Source organism: Garra rufa, chromosome 2, assembly GCF_049309525.1.
Source record: "Garra rufa chromosome 2, GarRuf1.0, whole genome shotgun sequence".
NCBI lineage: Eukaryota > Metazoa > Chordata > Actinopteri > Cypriniformes > Cyprinidae > Garra > Garra rufa.
Genome location: NC_133362.1, coordinates 41,837,522 through 41,855,201, shown reverse-complemented (window position 1 = coordinate 41,855,201; position 17,680 = coordinate 41,837,522). Strand labels below are relative to the sequence as shown.

The 17,680-nt window shown below is 38.6% G+C and overlaps 1 protein-coding gene across 3 annotated transcripts; it reads right to left on the bottom strand.

Annotated features, from left to right (window-relative positions):
• Positions 1–2,098: 2,098 nt before the first annotated feature.
• nolc1 (nucleolar and coiled-body phosphoprotein 1) lies at positions 2,099–17,434 on the bottom strand. 3 transcript variants are annotated; one of them, XM_073835206.1, is made up of 13 exons: positions 17,319–17,434; positions 16,626–16,681; positions 16,345–16,496; positions 15,843–15,946; positions 15,646–15,748; positions 15,216–15,346; positions 14,870–14,996; positions 13,512–13,580; positions 12,922–13,419; positions 7,260–8,348; positions 5,865–5,968; positions 3,073–3,156; positions 2,099–2,979 (listed from the first exon to the last, which is right to left on the bottom strand). In XM_073835206.1, the coding sequence occupies exons 1-13, from the start codon at positions 17,427–17,429 to the stop codon at positions 2,821–2,823; spliced, it is 2,787 nt and encodes a 928-aa protein (XP_073691307.1). In that variant the 5' UTR covers positions 17,430–17,434; the 3' UTR covers positions 2,099–2,820. The 3 variants fall into 3 exon arrangements, with proteins under 3 accessions (XP_073691307.1, XP_073691308.1, XP_073691309.1); XM_073835207.1 differs by having other exon boundaries at positions 13,512–13,577; XM_073835208.1 differs by having other exon boundaries at positions 2,842–2,979; positions 3,073–3,133.
• Positions 17,435–17,680: the final 246 nt, after the last annotated feature.

Here is a 17,680-nt window from a genome sequence, read left to right as displayed (position 1 = left end):
CTTGCGCCACTATGCTCCACTGACTTCACAGTGTACTGTGGCTTGAATTCAGTGTTTGGGGGTCACCTGACAAACTGTCTGTGGCCCCTAAATCCAAAAAAGTTCCAATCAGTCCACAACATATTGTGTCATTTCTCTTTAAGCCAGTCAATGTGTTCTTTGGCAAATTGTAACCTCTTCAGCACCTGTCGTTATTTCAACAATGGGACTTTGCAGAGTTTTCTTGCCGATAGCTTGGCTTCACATAGGCGTCTTCTAATTGTTACAGTACTCACAGATAAATTAAGACTTTCTTTGATCACCCCGGAGCTGATCATTGGCTGAGTCTTTGACATTTTGGCTATTCTTTGATTCAATTGAATGGTAGCTTTAAGTTTTCTTCTCCACCTTTCTGGATTTGGTTGCCATTTTAAAGCATTAGATATCATTTTAGATGAGCAGCCTTTCATTTTCTGCACTTCTTAATGTTTTGTCCTCTCATCAACTTTTTAATCAAAGTACGCTGTTCTTCTGAACAATGTCTGTAACAACCATTTTACAGAGATTTTCAGAGAAATGCACAGTACAGCATTTGCTGCCTCCATCCTTAAATAAGAGCAACTTGTTTGACACCAGTTTTTTCACAGAATATTTTACCTCTCTAACTGAACTCCACACTGCTATTATTTTGAGCATGCCCTTTTCAATTAATGATTCAATTACACAGAATCAGCAGCATGCATATCATGACTGTTGGGTCTGTTAGTTTCTTATTACTCTAGTACACCTACTAGTAAAGTTTTTGCCATGTAGAAATATAATTTCTATAACACAGTGATTGATCTGGTTAGTGATGTTGGACTGCTATTATTTTGAACACAACAGTACATAGAAAAGGTCTTAGATCTTTGAGTTCAGCTCAGGAAAAATAGGAGAAAAACAAGTGTTGCGTTTTTAATTTTGGTCAGTGTAAAACGTGAACAAACTAAAGGGGTATGAATACCTTCGCAAGCCATTGCATCGTGTTGAATGCAGCACTAAGATCAAATAAAACTAGCAATGAAATGCAGCCTTGGTCTGATGCAAGAAGCAAGTCATTTGTAATTTCAACAAGTGCAGGTTTCCGTGCTATGGGCCTGAAACCTGATTGAAATTCTTCATAGATCTTTTTTTTTTGCAGAAAGAAGCACAATTAAGCAGAAATGGCTTTTTTATTTTAGACATAAACAGAAGATTTGAAATGGGTCTGTAATTTACCAGTTCACTAGGATCTAGTTGTTTTCTTAATAAGAAGGTTAATAACCGCCAGCCTGAAGGGTTTCGGGACGTGACCTAAAGATAACTAGTTAATATTGAGAAGCAGTTCTTCTGCTCCAGGTAAGAACTCTTTCAGTAATTTAATCGGTACAGGACCTAATAAACATGTTGGTTTAGATGCAGTGATACATTTATTTAGCTCTTCCTTTCCTATGATTGTAAAGCACTACAGTTTTTCCTTGGGTGCGATACAAGAAGCTGGATTACATGTTGTAGATTCTACATTTGTTATTGTATTTCTGATGCTATTTTATCAGTGAAAAAATACATTAAGTCAAATTCTGAAATTCATAAAGCCAACTTTGTTTCATACAAATATAATCCATCACTAACAGCACAAATGGATTTGGGTATCACAAACTGAACACTGAAACACTGAACAACCAAATCAATTTGAACTTGGTTGAACACTCAGTTGTAAATATTAGATAAGTTTTAGTCAGCAAAACATGTAAAATGTGTGTTTATAGGTTGGTAGTTGATATAACAATGGCTCTGAACTTCAAGTACAACTGCCTCAGTGGCAGGAGGATTTAAGCAAAAGTGGAATCAGTGAACAATTATTCAGATTGATTCAACCCAGTACTGGCCCATTAACTTTCATTAAACGCTCCTAAATTAGAACTGTCTTGAGTGCAGTCTTATTTTAGGCAAACCTGTAGCTTGATTACTTGCAACTTGTGGCATATTGTTTTAATTTAAAACATTTAACCTAAAATTGTATTAGTATGTATTAAAATGTGTAACCAAGGACACAGCTTAGCTCTTAAAACAGAACTTGATCAAATACACTCAAAAACAGTTGAGTTTCAGTCCAAGTTTTAATAACATTTATAAGACTGATCATATAGGAGACCAAATTACAAAATCCTGCGTAGCACAGATATGAAACCATAAAATATTAAAACTAAAACCGAATGATGACGACTGATGCATTTCAGAGGAGTTCCTCCAGTGTCCGTCAAACAGAAGTGGGCGGAGTCAATACCTACACGGCTTCTTTAAATGAGACAAATTACTAGGCTCAAGATACACGGATAGGCTCACAAAATGTTAACGCAACCATAATGAAATTTCTTTGATGTATATTAATAAAAAAAGAAAATCCCTCCGTCATGCGAAGCATAACAACAATTACCTGTTAGAACAACCGTATATAATTTGTCAAGCCAAACATTTTACAGTAAAGCCAAAAATCACATTTTACATACAATCTCATCAAAAGGCCTAAACGTAATGAACTGGCGCCACCATGTGGTCACCGTCTCTAACTGCATGGAAGATTGAATGAATACTTAAAAAAAAAAAAAAAAAAAAAGACAACCATACACCTCACCTAACCCCTCTATTCCTGCCTTCTTCAGTCAATGCCAGCCCAATAGTACAGAACGGTGTCAATAGTACTCCAGCAGTCGTGCAGGAACAGAGGGTAGACAGGTCAAAGCAGTGCTTTCTAGAGCTGATATTGCAATTAACAGGAAAGACAGACATGGAGAGTTCATTGAGTTCATTTAGTTTGTGATCTCATTCACTGTCAAACTTAATGGAGTTCACAGAGGTGGAGATTGCTCCACCACAATAACTGCCACGCTTCTTCTTGGTCTTTTCATGTCGGAAAGATTTGCCCTTGGTAAATTTAAGCACGTTGTTGGCCTTATGGCCCCAGTCACCGTTGGATCCCAACTGGAAGTAAATAACAGAGTCGTCAAATGAATGAAACAAACATTTATTGCATGGAGATTGCCTTTGTGCATGTATAGTGCTTTAACGCCTTACCTTTGCATCAAATGAATTGTCTGCAAGGCGGGGGTCCACCTCAATTTCTTCCCCTCTTACTCTACGGAAAGGAGCATTGGTTTCCTTTATAAGTCACACAACAGAGAAACAGAAAATGCATTTAAGCACTAGTGCATATCCAAAACGTGGGTAGTGTCTATATGCCAGTGCGCAGCTTCCTACTGTGGAATGTGAAACTCTTGCTTGTGCTAAGAGCTATAAACTTAAGGGCTGCCCCCTTATAGTCAAATAATCGTTAGTTTACGAGAAGAGGCTTGGTCGACCAAAATGTTCTTAGTCGCACCGCGACAGACAGATCATTAAAGGATTAGTTCACTTTTACAGTTGTAAAGAAATTATGTTTTTGAAGGAAAACTTTTCAGGACTTCTCTCCATATAATGGATATGTATGGTGCCCCCAAAAAGAAAACGAGATGGGAATTTTGACACTCATGGATCACACAGACTACTCACCCCAGAGATGAGACAAGATGAGCATTTGAGGTTAAAAAGTATATAAATTGTCAATTTGTTTTGAAAATAGCCAATCGTTTCGCTAGATAAGACCCTTCTTCCTCGTCGGATTGTTTAAAGCCCTTTGAAGCTGCATTTAAACTGCATTTTGGAAGTTCAAACTTGGGAGCACCATACATATCCAATAAATGGAGAGAAATGCTGAAATGTTTTCCCTCAAAAAACAATTTCTTTACAACTGAAGAAAGACAGACAAACATTTTGGACAAGGGGGTGAGTACATTATCTGGAAAAAAAAAAGAAAAAAATCTGAAAGTGAACTAATCCTTTAATGGTTGGTCTATGTGGTAATACAGTACATCGGGTAGAACATCCAAAGCAAGTATGTAGTGGCAAGTTCACATGGCTCACACACTCAGTCTATTGTTAACCTATAAAAATGTGCGCTACTCAAGTGTCTGTAAGGAGTGTGGAAGCTAAGGCCATGTCCACACTAATACGTTTTCGTTTGAAATCGCATCTTTTTCTCTCCGTTTTGGCCTTCCGTCCACACTGAGACGACGTTTTAGTCAAGGAAAACTGAGCTTTTTGAAAACGCTCTCCAAAGTGGATAAATTTGAAAACGCCGTTTTCACGTTGTAGTGTGGACTGTGAAAACGGAGGCTTTTGAAAACGATGACGCATATTTAGTCATGTGACGCATATTGTACCAATAGATATGTTTACAGCAGTAACTGTGCTATTCACTGTCACACTGCTGCTAAAGAGATTTACCTTGTACACTCTTCAAATTACAGTCCTAAAATGATGGCAAAAAATTTACTCACAGTTGCTGTCCTGCAAAACATGACGACAACTGCTTTTCAGATAAAATATGAATGAGCGCGATATATACGCGTCAGTGAACGATGAGATATTTCCGTAAATGATCCCGGCAGAAGAATTGCGTGAAAACTTATTACCTCTGTATAATTGGAGGCTTTACGCATGCGCAGTAAGGCGAATTTGACATTTTCCTACGTTTCAGTGTGGACGAGAATCTTTTGGAAAACGCTTGGAAACGCTAGTGTGGACGGAGAGCGTTTTAAAACGAAAACTCCGTTTTCAAATGTATCCGGATTAATGTAGACGTAGCCTAAACAGTAGCATGTTCAACTGCTCTTAAAATACTAAATTTTGGGTCATACAGATAAAAGGAATACATCTTTTGAATCTGTAAAGACTCCACATTTATTTGTATGCACTCAGAATAACAACGAAATGTTGCACTTTTGTAAATTAATGAAAGCAGGATGCACTTTCTGTCGTCTCGGCGTCTGTGAACTTGAGTGTGAAACTTCTAAGCTTCATGTATACTCTCCTTACAGACAAGAAAAAAATATATACATCTATAGAGAGTGAAATGATTACTTTTATTAGATTATGGCCTGGTTTCCCAGACAGGGCTTAGACTAAACCAGGATTAGGCCATGGTTCAATTAGGACATTTAAGTAATTTTTATAAACATGCTTAAACATTACTGGTGTGCACCTTAAAACAAAACAAAGGCAATGATATATTTTAAAATCAATCAGTGCAATTTTATTTCAGTTGAAACAGCTCAGACTTACATTTTAGTCTAGGACTAGGCTTAAGCCTTGTCTGTGAAACCGGGGGAAATGTAATCCGTACGAAATACAATGTCGACGAAAACAAAGCAAGCACTAGTTTATCAATAATTATTCAAATGTTAATGCGGTCTACTTGCTGTTTTTCACATTCATAAGTATTATATCTGCTGGTGCATTAATGAACATTGCTTATGCTTGAAATTAACAAGTTGACCAGACAAATCTTTGCAGAGGGCAGCCCTAATAAACTTGTCTATCAGACAGAAACCTAATTCTAATGAAAGACATGGATTAAATGGCTTGATTCATATGGATTTCTTTTACAATGTTTTTCTAAATCTTTTGAAGTGTCCGTTTTTATGGAGACATTCCGATTTTGTGGAGAAATCACTCCGAATTCATTAAAAATATCTTTGTGTTTCGAAAATGAAAAAACCTGCATCAAAAGCAGGAGTCACTGGATCAACTCCACACGTCCTTTACTTTTCGAACACGGGAATCACGATGCAGGCTCAACATTGTGATGACTGTCAGCCATTAACAATGGCATCATTTATCAATTTCAGTGTTATATGCAAGTCATATCTTGCCTGAAATTAGAATCACCCACCTTTAGATTCCCAAACTGACCCCTGGGTGTGTTTTTGAATATGCACTGTACAAGAGTCAACATCAACAAAAACATGCTCACAGTCACAGCCCTTTACCTTCTGTTTGGTTCTTGGAAATGTCTGAGGTGTGGATGTGGTGATGTTTTTATTCTTGGGTGTTGCTGCTTTTTCCTCTGTCCCCATTTTTTTGCTCTGTGTGCCTAGAAGAGGGAAGCAAAAAAAAAAAAAAAGTGAGTGGTTTACAAGTGCTGAAGGCTAAATGCTTTAGAAGAATGATGAAAAATGTCAACAGTTTTACACTGGTGGCAGTGTGACACCGTGCCCCAACTCGACAACCAGATGGAACAAATGCCCTATTTTCCAATCTGATCCGAGCGTGTTGACTAAACCTGCCACAAGCAATATGACATTTGTTTGGATGGGTGGCTTTTATGGCCCCGTTCCAAAATTAACTGAGCATCTTACACAGACGGCATTTCAAATAATCATATGTGACCCTGGACCACAAAACTTTAAGGGTCCTTAGGGTTTTTTGAAAAGCTGAATAAACACGCTGGTTTGTTATGATAGGACAATATTTGGCCGAGATACAACCATTTGAAAATGTGGGGTCAAAAAACGTGTTAGGCAGTTCAACCCACTATATGCAACTTTCTCCCATGTCTTTCATTCGAAACATGGCTTTAAAACAACTTTGGTGCATCTCAATCGTTTTTTTCCTATGTAAACATGCACTAAATGTACATCTACGAGTGTTGCACTCACATTTTCAGAATGTCAAATTAAACATCAAACTTATGTCTCTACACAAACTGTTATCACTTACATGTTTAAAACGTCTCAAACTCCATCTCTGCATATTGTTGAATTTGGGTTTATTATAACATTCATCTGGTAACGCAACGTACGCCATTTCATCAGATTTGTAACTGATATCACTTATAAACCTACGCCAACACCGAATACATCAATATGCTAACCGTTTATCATGATTTCAAAATAAAAGCTCAAACCCTTGTAAAACATACTCAGAAATTAGTGGCTATAGCACGTTATAAATAAATGGCCAAATATTAAAGATTAAGTGGACATGTGAATTAAATGTTTAGTCAATATTTAACAAGGATTAGATTGCAGTGAAAACAATGGTCAGGCTGTTGATGCCCTCTGCAGTCATTTGTTATGCGTAATGTACGTTAGCTCTACTGTTCATAACACATTGTATTTTAAGTTTTGATCAATAAAACCTCATGATTACTTGCTTTTGATACTTTATTTGAACTAATTATCATTGCCTCATTGTTATTATATATGTATTTTAAGTCATTTTAAAGGCTACTTTTCACTTAAATCTATTTTATTTAATTGTAAAAATAATCGACCAATTACTCAACTACCATGACAGCCCTATTTAAAAGTAATAAGAACTCACCCAGGAACTCACAAAAACACCTTGATATCGATATATAAGATATTGAGTACTGCGAATACCGTTTGTGACAGGAGTCTTGGGCGCCGCTGTTTCCTCTTCATCAGATGACGAGTCCTCAGACGAGCTGCTGTCTGCTTTGGCCTTAGCAGCCTGTGCTTTTTTAGCAGGTGGTGTTTTCACAGCTGGTGTTTTAGGTGCCTCCTCCTCATCAGAACTGCTGTCGCCCGAGGATGAAGACTCTGCTTTCTTTTTAGCCGGCGTCTTTGCTGCGGAGGTGGGCGTTTTTGCTGCAGCCTTTCCGTTGGCGACTACAGGCTTGGCGGGAGTCTTCTTGGCCTCTGTCTCAGACTCTGAGCTGTCAGAATCAGAGCTACTGCTCTCAGCTTTCTTCGCTGGAGTCACGGCCGGCTTAGTTGCTGCTGCTTTGGGCGTCACAGTAGTTTTTCCTTTCTTCTCGTCTTCGCTGGAACTGTCCGAATCACTGCTGCTGGATTCAGCTTTCTTACTGGCTGGAGCAGGAGGTTTGGATGCAGAGGCAGGGCTCTTGGTAGCAGCAGCCGCTGCTGCTGGTTTACCCATCTTAGCAGCCGGAGTCTCGTCTTCAGAATCAGAGCTGTCGGATTCAGAGTCAGAACTGCTATCAGCTGGTTTAGCTGCAGCTGCAGGTTTAGCTGCAGGTTTAGCTACAGGTTTAGCTGCAGGTTTAGCTGGGGTACCAGGTTTGGATACTGGTGTGGTGGTGGTTTTCTTTTGTGGTTCCTCGTCTGATGAGCTGTCTGAAGAGTCTGAACTACTTTCAGCTGCTTTAGCGGAAGGTTTAGCAGTTGGGGTAGATTTGGCTGAGGCAGTAACAGGTTTGGATACTGGTTTGGGGGTGGCTTTCTTTTGAGGTTCCTCATCATCTGAAGAGCTGTCAGAGTCTGAGCTGCTTTCTGCTGGTTTACCGGTTGGTTTGGCTGCGGCAGGTTTTGCTGGGGTAGCAGGTTTAGATGTCGGTGTGGAGGCAGGTTTCTTTTGAGGTTCTTCATCTGAAGAGCTGTCCGAGTCAGAGCTGGATTCAGCAGGCTTGGCGGCAGGTTTAGGAGTGCTCAAAGGCTTGGATGCCGCTGCTGGTTTAGCTGGTGCCTCATCTTCAGAGCTGTCTGAATCTGTGAGAGATAAAATGGATCCATTAGCTAATATAAGATTGATAAACAGCACTCAAATGCTGTAATGTAATACTCTATTTCTCTAGACCTTTATTCACTTCCATTTACAACCAGTATGACTTTTAAAGGGCTCGTACAGATCCTGTAAAATAAAATTCTAGGACTTAAGGATTTTAATGACTACTTTTTGGATTTAAGGACTTTATGGAATGATTCAAGAACCCACTCTGAAGTTCTATTCCTAATCAACTGGTTTGCTATATGCAAGAGTTCCGATCTAAATCAAATGATTTGCGATATAGCATATAAAGTTCAAATCTTAATCAAATAATTCACAAAGTTCCAATTAGGGGTGGGCGATACACCGGTAGACATGATTAACCGGTAGAAATTTGTCAACCGATAAGAGATTTTGGTCTATCATCTTAATCGCAATTGAGATCACGTGACGTTGCACATTACGTAACCACGCAATACACATTCACTTCGACAATGGAAGACGGTGCAGCAGCGGTGAGTTACTTACATGTGACTAAAACAAACACAAGGTCACAGTGTTTCCCCTACCATTTAGCAGCAGCCATATCACCCTGTAGCCCAAGGCTGGTCGCCCACTGAAGCTAAGCAGCGCTGAGCCTGGTCAGTACCTGGATGGGAGACCTCCTGGGAAAACTAGGTTGCTGCTGGAAGAGGTGCTAGTGAGGCCAGCAGGGGGTGCTAACCCTGTGGTCTGTGTGGGTCCTAGCACCCCAGTATAGTGAATACTTCCAAAAAGCACCGTCCTTCAGATGAGGCGTTAAACCAAGGTCCTGACTCTCTGTGGTCATTAAAAAGTAGAGGTGTGACCTCGGCATCCTGGCCAAATTTGCCCATTGGCCTCTGACCATCATGGCCTCTGAATCATCCCCATATTCCAATTGGCTTCATCACTCTGTCTCCTCTCCACCATTAAGCTGGTGTGTGGTGGGCATTCTGGCGCACAACGGCTGCCGTCGCATCATCCAGGTGGATGCTGCACACTGGTGGTGGATGAGGAGATACCCCTGACACTGTAAAGTGCTTTGAGTGTCTAGAAAAGCGCTATATAAATCTAACGAATTATTAATTATTATTAATCCAACGGCACCCCCCCAACCCCCTTGAACGTCAAGTTCATTCTATTTTCGATATAGCGCCAGATCACAATAGAAGTCATTTAAGGTTATCTTTCCTATAGAACAGGTCTATACATTGTTCTTTTATTAAACAAACTAAATTGGCTTATGTTATTTATCTTTTTTACGCAAAGGCACGTCATTTCTGTCTCTACATGGTCACGCGTTCACAATATCTCCTCGACGAAAACACAGATGGGATCGCAGACTCCATTCATAAAAACGGAATTTACTATAGCGCGGAAAGCCAAGGAATTCATTGATTTCTGGATTAATAAATCAAAAGTTGGTCTGCCACTTAATTCAAATCGCGATATGGACTAGTGTCTGTGAAAACTGAAATGCAAAAAGACAATTTAAATATGAATCTTGCATGTTTTGTTTGCCTCTGTATGTATGAATGGCAGAGACGCATTTTTTTTATTACACGCATACCAGTGTTTCCCACACATAGACGAATCTGTGGCGGTGCGCCACAGATTAAATTCCGACCGCCACAGATTCAACACCGACCAAAAAAAAATATAAAATCAATACCGACCGTCACATATTGCGTTTCGTTATTCTTTGGTACGCCATTTAAAACACGCAGCGAATTCGTTCAACTGCATTTCCTTTCCATACTCTCTATTCATCTCTCTGTCACTCACTCTCCCTCAAACGCACACAGCCCCTCCCCTCCGTGCACACCACATCTGTCTGGATCATCTGTGGAGAGAAGACGGCTGGCGAAAGGTGCTATAAAATATTTTATATTCTGAATACAATAGTTTCAGTGTGTTGATGTTACTGTAAGTCCCGACCCTTAGCAAACGCGATTGCGCCTTCTTTAGAAAGTTAACTAGTCGCAAGTTTGCGGTAAAATGTAAGCTAGCCTAGTTGGGTTGTCGAGGTCAAAACACTATGTGTAGCAGCTGTGAATCAAATAAACGTATTATAAATTATGTTGTTTCTTTACTCTTACACTGAATGTTTGCTGCTTCAATCAAGAAAAAGGCACGTGTTGAGGATGAGGACCATCCTGAACCGGAGGTATCAGTCTGAAACAGAGCTTAGTCCGACCAGTGTAATTAGTTATGTTACTTTTTACAATATTTTCAGGCTTCAACTAGTGCTGCTCAAGCAGAAAGACAAGGTCAGGGAGAGAAAGAAATAGATTTGTTAAATATCAATAATATGTTGCAAAATAAGGTGCCCTAACAAAAGTTGCAGACTGTGCAGCAAGTAGGCTGTTGTATATGGTGTTAAATTAATGTAATAAACTTCTGTTTAACTAATTATTAACAGTTTTTTTTAATTATTAACCTTTAGAAATTAGGAAATCCCAGGGGATCCAATCGTTCTTTTCATCTGCAACCCCCCCCCCCCCATAGACATCTAAATCCCGCTACTAACCCCGTTAATTGACATAAAACAATGATAAAAAAATAAATATTACAACAAGATTAACCACTTAATTGTAGAAAAAAAAAAAAATACTACAATTATTTTTTAAATGTTTTATACTGAATACAATTTTTCCTCCATGTATTTATTTTAACAGTAAACCTCTTTTTGTTTGCCAAAAATTAAAAGGGTTTATTTTTCATTTTATTAAAAATAATGTTTATGCTTTCATATGATTATCAAAAAAAATAAAACACAATGATTGCGATCCTGCTCAAAAGTCCTGATCTCAGTCAAATGATTTGCAATCCCGCTCCAAAGTCCTGATTTAAGTCAAATGATTTGCTTTACATTATTTGAAGTCCCAATCTGAATCAAATGATTTGTGATGTGATTTGAAGTCCCAAACGGAATAAAATGATTTGTGATACACAACATGAGGTTCCAATCTAAAACAATTCACAACACGCAAAGTTCCTATCCAAGTAAAATTATTAGTGATATGCAGTCCTGATCTGAATGAAATTCGTGATACTAGGGGTGCTTTTCAATATCCCTCCTCGTTTCCTCGCTCCTCCGTCCTCCATCCTATGACCCGGAAACCGATTGAGCTCAGTCATCTTGTAGGACATCTCAATTCGTTAATTGGACCATGAGGAGGCTTCCTGAGGAGTCTTGAGGATACGCGGGTGTATCCTATGCGGAAGTGTTTTATCGACTAAACGTGACGCACTCCTCCCCCTTCTGATATGTCATAATAATTTACTTTTATATTTTACCTTTGCAGTGTAAATAATGTCATATATTTAAACAGGGCATCTTGCTTTGTTAATAATTATTATGAATGCCTTAAATAACGAACTTTAACAACATATGGGCAGATCCCTTTAGCGCAGCTGATGACGCTTTGAAGTGACGCTTGAGTGGTCAAGAATATTCCAATGTTCCTCCTTTGATTCCTCCATCCTCATTTCCTTTTCTTAAATCCTTCCTTCGTATCCTAGGGGAGTGGAGCTAAGACGCGAGGAAAGGAAGCAAGGAAAGGAAACGAGGATGCAAAAATAAGAAATGAAAAGCACCCAAAGTTCCAATCTAAATTAAATGATTTGTGAAGTTCTAATCTAAATCAAAGGATTGGCGAAATGCCACATGAGGTTCTGATCTAAATCAATTTATTCACAGTATGCAAAGTCTGAATTAAATGTTGCGTGACACGCAAAGTTCCAATCTAAGTCAAATGATTTGTGAAAGCTCTCCGAAGTCCTGATCCAAATCAAATGACTTGCGATATGCAATCTGATTAGAGCACTTTGAAACCGTGAATCATGTTGCGATGCAATGGTTTTTAAAAAAAATTTGTATATATATAATTTCACGCTAATGTTGAAACTCAAAAATAAATAGCTCTTTTAATATGTTCTGTTTTTTTGTTAGTGAATCACTTGAAATTAAAGTCACAAGTTTGAATCAATTGAAGTGGTTTCAGCTTAACTGACTGATTGATTTGGTTCATCTGTTCCTCTTTTTCATCTTCAGCCTGGTTTACACTACACTGTCAGTAGTGCTACTGGTTTAGCTTGATATTTGTGACATTCACTGAAATAAGCAGTTTTAATTGCATGGAAGTTTGTGTGCTTAAAAACATTACATACATACATACATTTTTTCTCAGTATTTTTTACTGGAAATAACTTAAGCTTTCTTTTTACAAACTTGGTAGCCCAAGTTATTTCCAGTTAAAAATACTGAGAAAAAAAAAATTGTATTTGATAAGTTTCTCCTTCTGGGCCCATTATTTCTAAAGCCTTAAGCTTTTTTACAAACTTGGTAGCCTAAGGCTTTAGAAATAATGGGCCCAGAAGGAGAAACTTATCGATTTCTTTGAATAGAAAAAAAGCATCATGAACATTCTTCTTAACATGTCTATTTGTGTTCAATATATGCCAGTGATACATGTTGCAAAAGACATGAAGGCAGGTAAATAATGATTACATGCAAATGTCTATATCTTTATGGATGTGATGACAACTGACCTGAACTTGAGGAATCGTCTTTCTTAGCAGGGGTCTTTTTTGTAGGAGCAGCCTTAGCGGGAGTAGCTTTAGCAGGAGCAGCTTTAGCAGGAACCACCTTGGCGGGAGTTGGTTTTGCAGCCGGTTTGTCGTCCTCAGAGCTAGATGAAGATGACTCTTTTGCAGAGGGTTTGACTTTCGCCGGCATTTTCTTGGCTGGCGCAGGTTTAACCGGGACCGCTTTAGAGGCGGGTTTCTTGGCCTCCTCCTCATCAGAGTCTTCAGAGCTTGAAGATGAAGACTTGTTTGCAGCTGGGGTGACTTTAGCAGGTGTGACTTTAGCTTGAGTGACTTTTTTTGCAGGTGTGACTTTGGCAGCTGGCTTTGCTGCTTCATCCTCTGAGCTTGAAGAATCTGAACTTGAAGAGTCCTTTTTCTGAGCAGGAACGACCTTTGTAGGTGCTTTAGCCGGTGCAGTTTTGGCAGCTGGTTTCTTCGCTTCATCCTCCGAGTCTGAATCTGAGGGGAAAAAAAAAAGTTTATTAGCATTCTGTGAAACAAAATGAGTCTAAAAACAATTAAGAGGTGATAATCTGCAGAGAGGGTAGTACCAGAGCTGTCAGAACTGGATGAGTCCTTCTTAGCGCTAGCTTTGGGAGTCACAATCTTGGCAGGAGCTGCTGGAAGCAAACAATATTGAAAAGTTCAAGGAACTATTTTACTCTAAGAAAAGTCACATGCATGCAGGTGGGCAGGTAGATAGGTAGAACTACATAATGAACATTGATACATTGCCTTTAATAAAGTGATTCTCATTCAAACCAGAGAGAGAAAAAAAAAAAAAAAAAAAAAAAAAAAAGCAGCATTACAATAATAAGATTCACAATCAAGTCAGCTGACCAAGAAAAACAAAGCATACAATATCTGCACTAGGGCTGTGCAATTAATCGAAATTTAGTTTCGATTTCAGCTTCAAACGATCATGAAAATACAGTAATCGAGATGAAACTATTGCGCCACATTCTGCCCCCTTTTCCCGTGGTGTGCGTTCGCTCCTCCATTAAAGCCTAATTTCACATTCAAATCAGCAAAATCATGTGAAGTGACTTTCATAAAACGGGACGTGCTTGATTAATGTTTCTTTAATGTGTTTTTAAAAGCGAGAAAGAGAACTTGCGCTCAGAGACAGAGCAGAACACGGACATGTAAAGTTATCTTGAGTTATTAACTCAAGGGTCGCATAAACGGCCAAATACACTCAAAAATATTTCAAAACGAGGCGCTTGGTGATTATTTATGTAAACCCTTGTCAGTTACGTCTTAAATGATCATAAACAGTTGAGAATGAGAATACGTGCGCAACAGTGTTTATTTAGGATCTGTGTGGCGCTTAAAGCGGCAACAAATGATATTCTTTCTGCTGTCTCTGTGCTTAATATTAATAAAACGTAAAAATACCAAAAAAAAAAAAAAAAAAAAAAAAAAATCACTCACTGCTCTTGAATAAAGGACTTTTGTAGTTTTAATAAGCACCAAAGCATGTTTAATTCTTACATTGAAAATACCGTTTTATTTTACATTCAAATAATTACATTCAATTTCTGTAGTAGGCGGTTCCACTATGACGATTTTATGATTTTTGCCATAATCAGGTAGCCCTAATCTGGACTCTATTAAAGAAATAGAAATGTGGTATTTTTGTCATGTTTTAAAGTATTCTTTAAGTTTTCCAACTTTAGAAATGTATTATATGTAAAACTAGTGTTTAAATACATTTATAATGTGTTTAGAAACAATTCTCTGAATTGACTTTACACTGACTTTAATGCTGCACTTGTGGTAACAGTTGTCATTATAAAGTCCAAAACCACTGTTATATTGGCTGTTTGGGAAAACCAATACAAGCTTGCAAACCCCATCTCCTACTGCACCTTTAAGACCAACCAAATTGATAGAAAAACAGTAATACCAGTCTTGGTTTTCTTAGCAGGAGGAGCATTTTCCTCCTCTGAGGATGACTCCTCACTGCTGGATTCTGCAGGGGCTGCAGGTTTGGCTGGAGGGGTCTTCGCCTGGACTGGTGCTTTTACTGCAGTCTGTAAAGAAGAAAGAGGAACATAACTGGATCAAACTGTAAACTGTGAATACTACACAGGAAAACAAATTATTTTAATTCTTAAAAGAATAAAACACATTATAGGCCTCATTATGGTTGCAACTCTCATAAATTATTAAAGTTTTATTAACTTAATTGATTAGACAGCCATTAAATCCAGTAATGTGAAAACTGCAAACAAAGAATTTAGGAAAAGTACCTTAGCTGGAGCCTCGTCCTCAGAATCACTAGAGCTGTCCTCACTGCTGCTACTGTCCTGTTTCTTCTTAGCTGCTGACACTGGAGTGGATGCCGGTTTAGGGGTCCCCACCACAGGCTTGGCCTTTGCCCCTGGAGACCACAGATCAACACTTTGAACATGCAACTGACTGTGTAATTACACTTGAAGTACCGTAAATCCTCTAATATTGGCCTGTACTCCATTAGCGGCCGGGTCTCCAACATTGGCCGGTCTCGCTGTCAGCTGAGGTAAATAATGGCTCTAACAACGGTCTCTAATAACGTTTGTCTGGGCTGCAGCAGAGTATGTGAGCGGAGCGGTGTAATTTTGAATGGAGGGATTTTTGAAAAGATTTTTGTTTTAGGGGATTTCCGGTACATTAAGAATATGAACTCATGCTTCAGCTCACCTTTTGCTGGAGTTTTGGCCGGCTCCTCAGAGTCTGACTCCTCACTGCTAGAACTGGTGTCTTTCTTCCTGGCTGGAGCTGCAGGTTTCACAGCTGCAGGCTTCTGCACAACAAATAAACAAGATGCAGATTCAGAAAAGGCATCCTAGCAGAGTAATACTACACACGCTCTTGTAAACAGCATGCAGCTTCCTGACCTTTGCTGCTGTTTTAGCCGGAGCTTCATCCTCACTGGAGTCTTCAGAGCTGCTGCTCTTTTTAGCAGCTACAGCTGCTGGCTTCTTTGGAGCAGGAGCTTTCACTGTTAAATACATTTACAACATTTAGTTCAATACTTTAATATGTAGAAGTTAACACTTAAGGCAATGATTAAACAGACTACTGTGCAAAATTGCTGGTCAGTAAGATATTTAGTTCTTTTGAAAGTAAAAAATGTATACTTATATTCAGGAAGGATGTGCTTTTTACATTTTCAACATTGACATTATAAAATGTTTCTTTGTAACATGTATTTTACAATGATTTCTGAAGGATCACATGACACGAAAACTCAAATTATGTTTCTGAAAATTCAGCATTGCATCACATGAATAAATTACATTTTAAAATATATATTTAAATAGAAAACAGTTCAATTCTAATATTTCACAGTATTACTGATTTTATTGCATTTTTGACCAAGCAAAAACAGCTATGTACCTTGTACGACTTTCTTCGCAGGAGTTTCATCTTCACTGCTGGAGTCCTCACTACTTGAACTCTCCGCATCTTTCTTTGCCTTCTTGGCTGATGGGCCGTTGACCGCTGCAGGGCCACTGGTGACCGCTTTACGCTTTTTGGTTTCTGGGGACCTTGAGCAAGCAAATCATAGTAAGTACACTATGTGTACACAGTGGAAATGACTGCAAAACTACTGGTATATGGCCAAGAGTCACCTACAGTTGCCATTCAAACAATTATAAGACATAGCTTGTACATACTTCACCCAAAAATTGAAGATCTCCAGTAGATTGTCCTCATTTTGATCTTGAGGTTTCTATTGAGAATAAACAAAAATTGTACATTGGTATAATATTGTATATAACTTAAATACTATAAAACTTAAAAAGTTATATAAAAACTACAGTTATTAGTAGAAACCACAACTTTGTAATCTTATTAGTGGCAGAGACACGTTAAATCAAAAAGCTAAGACTTCTGTGGCCACAAAACACGTGTGTGAATCAGTTACTTAGGTTAAGTTTACATTTTTGCTTTGTTTAATTTGATTACCCTTGGCCTTTGTTCTCCCTTTACATTTTTTGTTGTTGTTTTGTCATCTGTTATGCTGTATAATTTTATTACTCTTATCTAGAAGACTACAGACAATACTTAACCCGTTCGGGGGGAAAATCTTTAAAATCATGAGTTTAATTAATCTTATACAGACAAGAACACGATACACGATTTAACAAAAACTAAGATGTAATAACACCAGTCTTAAAGATAGAAAACCCGACAGAAATTAAACGTATTTAAACACAGTCTATACACCAGCTGGAAACACGTGTTCCACACAAACTGCGTGTCAGTTCCCACGCGTGTGCAGATGTACGCGCGCCGATCGGCGTATTACAGGACTACTACTGCCGCGCACGCGAGGGGCTTTAATAAAGACGTAAAATGTCTCTTACCACTTTAGCCTGCTTTAAAAATTCTTTCGCAGCTTTGGCGAACTTATTATCCACGAGAAACGAGTACACATGCTGGTAGAGATCGCTGGGCACCGTACCGTCCTGCGCCATCTTCGTTGCACTCGTGTGGAGGAGGAGCACGATTGGCTATTTCACCGTCATGTGGAGTCCCTGAAAATGGCGCACAGTAAGTACGTCACACTACGTACACGATCACATTACGCATTTAAAAATACTTTATAGCCTTTACATACTTTCTCTCCACATTCATGTATACTATGGAATAAACAATTTGTGTTGTCTAAAAACAAGAGTATATTTAAAAAAGAATGGTTTGATAAAGGTTTGATATTTCTTTCTGA